A 10,420-nucleotide genomic window follows, 5' to 3' on the forward strand; every position below is an offset into this window, starting at 1 on the left:
CCATTTGCAACAACACGGATGGTGCTAAAGAGCATAATAATAAGCAAAATAAGTCAAAGAAGACAAATACCATATGATTTCACTCACTTGTGGAATTTAAGAAACAAAACAGTTGAGCAAAGAGGTAAAAAAGAGACAAATCAAGAAACAGACTCTTAATTATGGAGAACACATGTAGATGCCAGAAGGGGGTTTGGGGGATGCATGAAATAGGTGATAGGAATTAAGGAAGACACTTGTGATGAGCATTGGGTAATGTATGCAAGTGTCATATGGAATCATTGTATTATAAACCTGAAACCAATGTAACACTGTATGCTAACCAACTAGAATTAATTTTTTTAAGGGAAAATAAAATATCAGGTGTGAGATTATGTTAAAGCTGTAAACATATGAAATGTTTTAAAAATATCTTATGAAATTATATATTTATTTATAAGAATATAATTTATATATGAGATGTAGTATATATGATACATACACATATTTAATATTCATATAATTTATATGTGATATATATTATATATCATATATATTTCTAATGGATAAAAAGACAGCATTCCCATACACACACACACACACACACACACACACACACATATATATATGAAAGAAATGAAATGAAATTGTTCATATATCAAGACCCAGGGGATTTTCTTACATTGAAATGCAGATTCACATGATTGCCCCAGGCAACACTTGGCTCTCAGATTCACTCAGTAGGATGACAGACAGAAATCAAAGCATGTCAAAGGGGCCGCATCAGATATTTTTATCTTCAGTGGGACATAGTCTTGAAAAAGTCCACAATGCAGTCCAGGTGCTAGTCTCTGCCCACCCCACCCTCAAGGGAGACTTTAGGTGTGGGAGATGAATTGACACCTATGGGAGTGGAGTCTGCCCTGGCTTAGCATCCTCATCTCCCTTGGAGCCTGTACGTCTAATAACAACTCCATGAGCATAACTTCCAGACCCCGGTTACAAGGGTCACTGCATTTAGTGATGTTCAAACTGTGGGTTCCCACCATTTGTTAGACTTCATCCAGTATTCTTCCCAGGCATGATATGATTTACCAAGCAAAGGGCATTTTGACCACAGACAGTTTTCTCTAAAAATCTAGCTGACATTCCTCCTTTATCAGATTTCCAGAAAAGACCTAGAAAATGAGCCTAAGATTAAATTTGCCATGGAGCAGTAGAAAGGGTGTTACACATTTACTGTTATGAGTCGAAGTGATTTACATTTACTTTTTCTTTTTTGAAACACACCTTTGTTTTCCAAGCTATATGACTTAACATATATGGACTCTAAAACAAACGACCAAACACCAACCACAAAAAGGAAGAAACAGACTCATAAATGTGGAGAATAAACTAGTTGTTGCCAGAGAGGGGGCAGAGAGGGGGCAGTTGTTGCCAGAGGGGGGATGGTTGAAATTCAAGAAGGAGATTAAGAGGTACAAACTTCCGGTTGTAAAAGAACTAAGTCCTGGAGATGAAGCCTACACCATAGCGAATATAGTCACAAATATTGTAATAACATTGTGGGGTTATACATGATAACTACACTTCTGGAGAGCATATCCTAATGTATATCATTGTGAAATGACTATGCTATACACCTGAAACTAATATAATATTACTGGAGTTCAATCAAACATTTTTTAATTAACAAATATTTTTAGGCACTTGTGGGGACGAGCACTGGGTGTTGTAAGTAAGCAATGAATCATGGGAATCTACCCCCAGAACCAAGAACACACTGTATGCAGTGTATGTTAGGCAACTTGACAATAAATTACATTTTTAAAAAATTTAAAAATTAAAAAATAATTTTAACCCTCAAAAAACAGGATTTTAAAAAATGTGTTTAATGTTTACTTATTTTTGAGAGAGAGCAAGAGAGAAACAGTGTGAGCCAGGGAGGGGCAGAGAGAGAGGGAGACATAGATCCCAAAACAAACTTCAGGCTCTGAACCACCTGCACACCACCCGATGCAGGGTTGGAACTCACGAACTTGAGATCATGACCGGAGCTGAAGTCAGACAGTTGTGAACCTACTAAACCACCCAGGAGCCCTCAAAAAACAGATTTTTAAAAGCACATTCCATTTTGTGTGCTCATCAAAACGAAAACAAAAAAATAAACAGAGGTGGCTAGGTAGCTCAGTCCTTTAAGCATCTACTCTTGATCTCAGCTTAGGTCATGATCTCAGGGTTCGTGAGTTCAAGCCCTGCCCTGATATCGCAGATCCTGCTTGGGATTCTGCTCCTCCCTCTCTCTGACTCTCTCTCTCAAAATAAACAAACAACCAAACAAATAAACAAAAACACAAAAAACCCGGTGATACTTAGTATAAAAAGACTTTAAAGGTCATTAACCTAGTAATCATTAAACAACCTAATTACATCAAACATACCTGAGAATTTCAGATGTACATGTAGAAATATTAGGTAATGCATCCTGAATTAAGAGCTTTGACCTTTCCAAGCCCGCTGAATACTCCGTCAAAATTTAAGAAGAATTAAATACTATTGACCACAAAAGAGAATATCCTAGTACCACTTTTACTGTGCATTATGAAAAAGACAAAAACAAAAACAAACAAACAAACAAAAAAACGGGGAAGTTTTTTCCTGAAAACCTTTGAATATTCACCTATAGGCACAATGTCAAGACAAAATGATGCCATCCCTTCTGACTGCACTTATGTTGAAGTGATTTTACAGTTTTCAATGGACTCATTTTACTGGCTACAGGGTCAGACACTTGATTGAGAATACCACCGTGTTTACCCCCTAAGTGGAACCTTCCCCTAAGATTTTTTAAAGCTCAGATTTCACAGAACAAATTGTAAATGCAATTGTTATCTAGAAGATATGATGGTAAGATTTAACATAGTCGTTATTTGTGGGTTTTTTAATTGGTGAGAGAAAGTGCGTACCAAAACACCTTCCAGTGAAACCCATAGCAATCCGCAGTCCTAGTTCTCTTCTTTCTTCCTACCTTAAAAGTTTTAAAGTTTCAAAGTAACCTCAGAAATCCAAACTGTGTGAGGTTACTCTACATCTTCACTCCTGGTTATTCTAAAATAGTTTACAGCATTGACCACTCCTCATGTATTATCCCAACAGAGTGTTGCAATGATCTGTTCTTGATATGCCATTTGTCCACTCGTGTTCTCCCTGTCCTCTTGTGTTCACCAACATGTTCCTTCACACTCTGTGCTGGACCCACACCACACTTGGTGCAAACAAGCCCCACCTCCTGCACCAAAGTCTATTTTTGTGTAAAAATTTCCTTCAGTCATGTATGACATTCACTTGACACATAAACTAGGTACATTCTTTTTAATCATTCTCTAGCACCTTATCCTAATCCAGTCGGTCAGCAGGCTTAGTGATTCATCTTCATGTCTCTTAACTTTTCATCTTCATACTACCTGTATTCTTCTTAAATTCTCAGCGAGGGTTCTGCACATTTTATTCTCACTAAGACATGTCCTGCCTTTTCGTCTTCCTCCCTCTCTCTGAATCCATCCCAACTAGAAGGTGAGTAAGATGAACTCAACTCACTTCTGCCTGCAAAAATTTCCAGCAGGGGGTAGAAAAGGATTTATCTTAAATCCAATTGGGACAATTGATTCTTACATTGTTCCAAACAGTTTAATGGCTGAATTCAGATATGTTTGTGCAATTTACAGGAAATTTTAGAATGCTCTACTTATTAAAATTTAGCAAATAAATCCTATGGTATGCTATAATTCCTATACAACATCACAAGAAGAACTCCTCTAATGAGTGTGTGTGTGTCTGTGTGTGTGTGTGTGTGTGTGGCATTAATCTGCATGTTCTTATTGACAAAGATTACCCAAGCAGAGAAGTGTGATTTCACAACCCCAGGGCCTATTAAAAACTCAGACTTTTAAGAATATATTTCAGGTACAGGTGAAGAGAAAATGAATCAAATTCACATACTGTCATTCTCCCAAGTTAGAGATGGGCCAAAGCACCATGGTCTCTTTATTCACACAGAATAGGTTAGGGAGGCCCACGATCACGCCACTCTAGCACATTGGTTAATATCAACAATTGGCACTCTTTACACTGAAAGAAATTTATTTCAGAACACTAGCTTCTGCCACCTCTCAAGATGGGGTGGAGAAATGAAACAGAACCAGTAAAGTTTCCCCATGTAGATTTGGGAAGGACATGCCTGGATTGATATACCTCCCCAATGCCACCATCAACTCTGATAGGAAGTTCTGCATGCTAAGGGCAAAAGGCATGGAAGGAAGCCAAAAGAAAGGGCTGGAGGTTCATTGAACACAAACCACACACACATGAAGCAGTGAGGTCCCAGACATAACGTGGCTCCATGAAAACTGTCATGTCCAAACACTCCCCTAAGAGCCCAATTAATATTTTTTCTGGTTCTAGGTTACCCACTGTGGTAAGAGCCTGAGTGAACCATGGTGGAGATAAACAGATGCTAGAGATCTAGATGTATCAAGATGTAAATATATTTTAGTAATTTTCCTGTCAGCTTCTATGTTTGTGGGTACTACAGGGAATAGAAGTAAGAGTCTCTTTGCCCTGGGATCTGGATGTGGCCTACACATTGCAAGTGAAAGTTAGTAGTATGAGATTTCGGAGGTGGCAGGTAGACTGAAGCTATCTCGGGTAGTGGACACAATGGTTTCACACACAGGGATCTTGGCAACAGCCTTGTGTTCCCAAGGCAGTGTTTCCCTTGGGGCTCTAGAAGAGCTGAGATGTCCATAGAGGCTTCCCACAGGTTCTTGACCCCTCAGAGTTAGGGGTCTGCACTGACCTGTGCTCCTTCAGGCTTCCTAACAGTCTAAAGATGGAAGTCTCTATTATATAGAAAAATTGTAACAAACAGTTCTGTTGAGAGTGTCTCCAGGGACTTCTATTTACAGACTGGACTTTTACTAGCACAGTGGCTCCACACCATTTGATGCCACTGAGAAGACCTTATTCAAGGGTCCTCGGAAATCCCCTCAGACTTAGGAAGCTCAAGTATAGGAAGAGACCCAGGGACCATGAGTAGAGTCCAGATAGGAACTTCTCTCCTGTCACAGGGAAAGGGAAATGAAAGTATTTTCTAAAGTTTCCCAAATGTAGTAATTTCCTGAGGAGAACCAATCAGTGCTTTAGAACTCAGCCATATCATAAGTTGCTACAAAACACCTGAGGGTGAAGGTGCTATTACAACATACAAAATGTTTTTATATAAAATGCCTGTTTACCATATATTTATGAGCACCTTAAGAACAACTTAGTATGCCAGCCAGCAAAGGGCAGGCATAACATCAGACTTGCTTTTTCCTCTGAGAGAGGAGATGAAAAGCCTAACCCGACTCTCAGCAGAGACTGATACGGTAGAACTCTCATCTGTGTATTTCTTAACAGTTTTAGGGCAACACTGTGTTGTGGATCTCTCCCAAGTGATCCAAAAACCAGGGTCAGGGGATGTTCAAAACCCTTGGATGTGATTGTTGGATGTGATTAGATAATCAGTAATGGTAGGGTTTTCTCCCTCATGATTTGTGAGGGCAGCTGTGGGGCAAATAAGGCATCAGCACAGTAGTGTGGAAAATCCACCCTGAGCGTATGTGTCATGACTGATCTTCAACAGTGAACTCACCATCAGATGGCCTGCTCACTGACAGGTCTCTCTTCACTGGTTGTATTCAGATTCCAGCCCTTTCTATGTGTGGTTTAATTGTCCTTATTATGGCCCCGTATGTTCAGAAACATCAGGGCCAGAGTGTTTTAACTTTCCGTTTTCTCAGGAGAGAATATCAAAATAAATTCTTAGGAACAGAATTTCAATAATTTGTGTCATGAGGACAGCAGTCATGATGTTATGACATGAGGAAGGTTATGGTAAAGCTTTCGTGTAGTTTCTTATCTCTATTACTGCCAGTAAAATAGGCTCTGCCCAATTTGCTCTACTGTATTCATCAACCTGATTCCTCAAATGAGGTGTGTCCCCCCAGTCTACTCCAATCTCTGGTCATATTTCAAATAGTAGAGATTAGAGTCCACAGTTTCCAGTAACCACCACCTATGACATCTCTAACATCCATGTATAGTTACGGGAATATTGAAACTAACTTTCACCTCTGATGTTCTCTAAATATGGTACAGTTCCATGGATGCCCAGCTCTTGGACTGAGTTGTCCCTCTGGGACAGTAGGACATGGAGGAGAATCTTAAAGCAATAAGAAGCTTCTTAAGTGAAACTCTGTCACACAACACTGCCAAAATCAGGCATTCTCCATGGCATGACAATTTACCATCTCTTAAGATGGTTTATTAGCCCTGAATTAGCATCCCCAGCTGTCACAGCACAGAGGAATCATCTCTCATTAGCTCTCACTTTGGTGTGTTTCCATTGACTCTCCTCTCACTATTAAGCTTCAAGCACATCTCTTCCTAGCATTTGGGCTGAAATGGAAGAGTCTGTGAGTAACTTCACAACATTCTTAAAAACCTGATGTTTTGTGTTGTTATTTGGTTGTGTGTTTATTTGATTAAGAACTTTATTTCTTTATCTAATGAATGAAGTGCTTCCTTTCCTGAACCATTTACAAGAGCCCTTCCCTTAGTAACAGATGTGCCATCTCAAAAGGTCTTTGTGATTGGCTGTACCTTAAGTGATTTGAATTTTAATGTCAGACCTTCTCTTTTCTTCTAGTCTTGTCACTTCTACCCCAGTCTAAGGCTCTACTGCCCCCATCAAAGCACCAAAGAAGAAAATGCCCATAAATGGAGTCCTGGTGCTAGGATTTCTTATCGTGGCTTTCCTGATGTATCCTCAGGATTCCGGGGGTATCAAAGATAGGTGCTGAGAGAATCAAATCTAGGGATATGAGCTCTGAAAGCACTGGAGAGATGAACTGTAGACACTTGCAGGACAATCTTTGAAGTGAGCAAAATGATGACAGGTATTATGTTGCTATAAATCTGAAAGTATAGCAAATTGTAGTCTGGAGGAGTACTGCCATTACCATTAATTGAAGTCAATCACATGTAGTTTAGAGAAGCAAAAACTGAGTTCTATATTGACTAATACCATTGACTTTGAAGTGTGCCAAATGTGAGGGAGGAGTAGGTTCTGAGAAGCATTAATAAGCTGCTGTCTGGGCTTCAATGTTTCTTACTGGAAAAATGAGTGCCATTACAAATTTCAACCTCACATAATTTTGTGGGGATTCAATGAGAAAACAATATGAGATGTTCTCAGCTCCTGTACTTAGCTGAATACATGCTGGTTAAATTTTGGCATGTGAATCTTATCAGCATATTTTGAGCACAGATATTATATTGATGATCACTAGAAAGGAACATCGCCCCAGAGCAACAATCTATCCAGGGAGAGGGAAGGCCAGGTACCTGATATGAATTGCAGTATATATGTGTATAGATATCAGAACATTTGTTTTCTAGGTAAAGTGAATACAATCTTGTATGTCAATTTTATATCCATTGACCGAAGAGAATTCATTATTTCATTTGATTCCAGAGTTCAGAACATAGCCTTTTAAAGAGTGTCTCCCTATTCTTAAAACTGCAATAGTCTGAGAGATTCACACAATTAAGGCTGAAGTGTATTCAATGCCTGGGAAAATACAGTGAGTGATCAATTCCTCTTTAGCAGCTGCTGGTGAATTTCCAAAGAGTGGATCACTTCACAGCTTGTAACATGGAGCTTAACAACAGCTTCACAAGACGGAGGGATATTCATCCCTCTTTTCCTTCAATCCACCCTCTCTAACTCTGCCCCTTTATTTCTGCCTTAGAACTCTGTTCAGCCTGGATGTCCTCCACCTGAGCCTCATCTTCAGACTCATCCCTGCTCTCCGCCACTCCTTCACTCTGTATGGTTCCACTCCGTATGGTTCCACTGCCCCTGCCAACATGTTTTTCTCACATACTGGATTCTTCTTACTCTCTTCCACCTGGTACCCACTCTGACATCTTTTCCTGCCTTCTCAGAGGAGCATGTGATCATCCAGGCTGAGTTCTATCTGAAGTCTGACTCATCAGGCGAGTTTATGTTTGACTTTGATGGTGATGAGATTTTCCACGTGGATATGGAAAAGAAGGAGACAGTGTGGCGGCTTGAAGAATTTGGACGTTTTGCCAGCTTTGAGGCCCAGGGTGCATTGGCCAATATAGCTGTGGACAAAACTAACCTGGACATCTTGATAAAGCGCTCCAACAACACCCCAAACACCAATGGTAACTTCTACACTGCTAGACATTGGAATCCTAACTTTGAAACAGATGCTTTGGCTTGTGTTACATTATTGTGATTGACTTTCCCTCCCAGGGGCCTAGAGTTGCTATCAGCAAGCCCCTACCTCTCATGCCAAAGGCCCAAGAACAATGTATGAGTTTATTCCGTTCCTTCAGGTGCTCACATCTTATCCTTACCACCCACAGTGACTCATACTGTGAGTCATTGCCCCAAATCTATGCCAGGAGAGACAGGAATAAAATTATACCCGTTACTTAAAGTATCCCAATATATCTTATACCATAACATTGGTTCCAACTCATGAGGGAGAGTATCAGAGATAGGTATCTGAGACTGTGGCATAGATTCTCAGGCACATTTCCAATTGCTTTTTCAAAAGCTTCAGTGGGAGGGAGAGGGTATAGCCTAAGCAGGGAGGCCTAATTTCTGTCATGTGTCCCCAGAACCTCCCGAGGTGACTGTGCTCTCAAACAGCCCTGTGGAACTGGGAGAGCCCAACATCCTCATCTGTTTCATCGACAAGTTCTCCCCACCAGTGATCAATGTCACGTGGCTTCGAAATGGAAAGCCTGTCACCACAGGAGTGTCAGAGACCGTCTTCCTGCCCCGGGAAGACCACCTTTTCCGCAAGTTCCACTATCTCCCTTTCCTACCCTCGGTGGAGGATGTCTATGACTGCAAGGTGGAGCACTGGGGTTTGGATGAGCCTCTTCTCAAGCACTGGGGTATGGACCATCCGTCAATCTCCTTTCTTCTATGGTTTCTTCCCATGATGCTTTGTCTGGTGCTTTGAGACCCAAAGTACTGTAACTCATCCATAACCATTGCTACAAATCCTATTCCTTGTCTTATCCCATTATTCAGCTCCCACTTGTTAATCTGCATTCCCTTCATATATCATTCTGTCTTCCTCTTATTTAGGTGACTAATAACTCTTCATTGACTAAATGTCTATATTTGCATCTAAGTGCTTTTCCAGACCATGATCATTACTTCTGTACCATACTCTGTTTTATTTTCCCCAGAGTTTGATGCACCAACCCCCCTCCCAGAGACAACAGAGAATGTGGTGTGTGCCCTGGGCCTTGTCGTGGGTCTGGTGGGAATCATTGTTGGAACCATCTTCATCATCAAGGGCATGCGCAAGGTCAATGCTGGTGAACGCAGAGGGCCTCTGTGAGGCATCCACAGGTGGGTTTAATGTGGGCAGAGGAAGACATACATGGAATTTTCCAAGGGTAGGAAACAGCATGGGAAAGAGGATTGTGATCCCTTTAAAGTGATAGGAAAGTCATGGCTCTTGCTAGGATATCTTTGCTAGGATAGAGCCAGACATTGACATCATCTGGTATCCCAAAGCTTCAAGATCCCTTATTTCTTTCCGTACATGTGTACCTAGACCAAAACTTGAGTCTTGGAGATTATCTCCACTACCTAAGACCATTGTTTCACATCAGAGTATTGAATCCAAGTGTTCAAGGAAACATTTGGGCACTTACTGGTTTGTATTTCCTGAGGCAGACCTTCAGTTAAGAAGGGTTTCCAGAGTTTGGTTCACTTGGAGTTAGGGCAGATTCAGTGCATGAAATTCTCTTGAAGGTCAATACCTATATTTGCTTCTCTAATCTGAAAGGTGATGTTGAAACTTCCAAGAGAAGGTAAGGCAGTGCTCTGCTCATTCATCCTTACTCAGAGTGTAGGGGATGCAGTTCATGTTGGAACAGTGGTATTTAGGTTGTGTTTACTGGACAGATGTGAGAGGAATGTTATGAGGCTTTTCCAAAACAAAGGATTAAGGGAGAAGAAAAAGGATCTGAAAAAAGAGCTTAAAATACTCATCTTAATCTTTAGTAACCATGTATGTCTTTCTACAGGCAATGGCTTTTCCCAAAGAGAAGATCAATGAAGAAATTTGTGCCTTGAAAGCTTTATAAGCCTGGCAATATCCCAATTGCTCACCTCACTGAAGACAACTATTTTTCAGCATTTTCAGCCCTTTAGCTATTCTAAGAAGAATGATGCCTTCCTGATCTGTCCAGGCTCTGCTGTGGAGTTATTCCATTTACTGCCCTTCTTGGGTCTATTTTTCTCCATTTTCTACCATCATTTGATCATCACCATGTGTTG

The 10,420-nt window shown here is 40.6% G+C and overlaps 1 protein-coding gene across 1 annotated transcript in view; it reads left to right on the forward strand.

The window, feature by feature from the left end:
• The window catches only part of LOC122219744 (HLA class II histocompatibility antigen, DR alpha chain), an 86,260-nt gene extending 76,777 nt beyond the window's left edge, over positions 1 to 9,483 (forward strand). The window contains exons 2-4 of the mRNA XM_042938399.1: positions 8,029 to 8,274; positions 8,737 to 9,018; positions 9,319 to 9,483. Of these exons, the coding sequence (XP_042794333.1) occupies positions 8,029 to 8,274; positions 8,737 to 9,018; positions 9,319 to 9,473 (683 nt within the window). The 3' untranslated portion in view covers positions 9,474 to 9,483. The remainder of the gene's footprint in view (positions 1 to 8,028; positions 8,275 to 8,736; positions 9,019 to 9,318) is intronic.
• Positions 9,484 to 10,420: the final 937 nt, after the last annotated feature.

Source organism: Panthera leo, chromosome B2 (genome assembly GCF_018350215.1).
Source record: "Panthera leo isolate Ple1 chromosome B2, P.leo_Ple1_pat1.1, whole genome shotgun sequence".
Lineage (NCBI taxonomy): Eukaryota > Metazoa > Chordata > Mammalia > Carnivora > Felidae > Panthera > Panthera leo.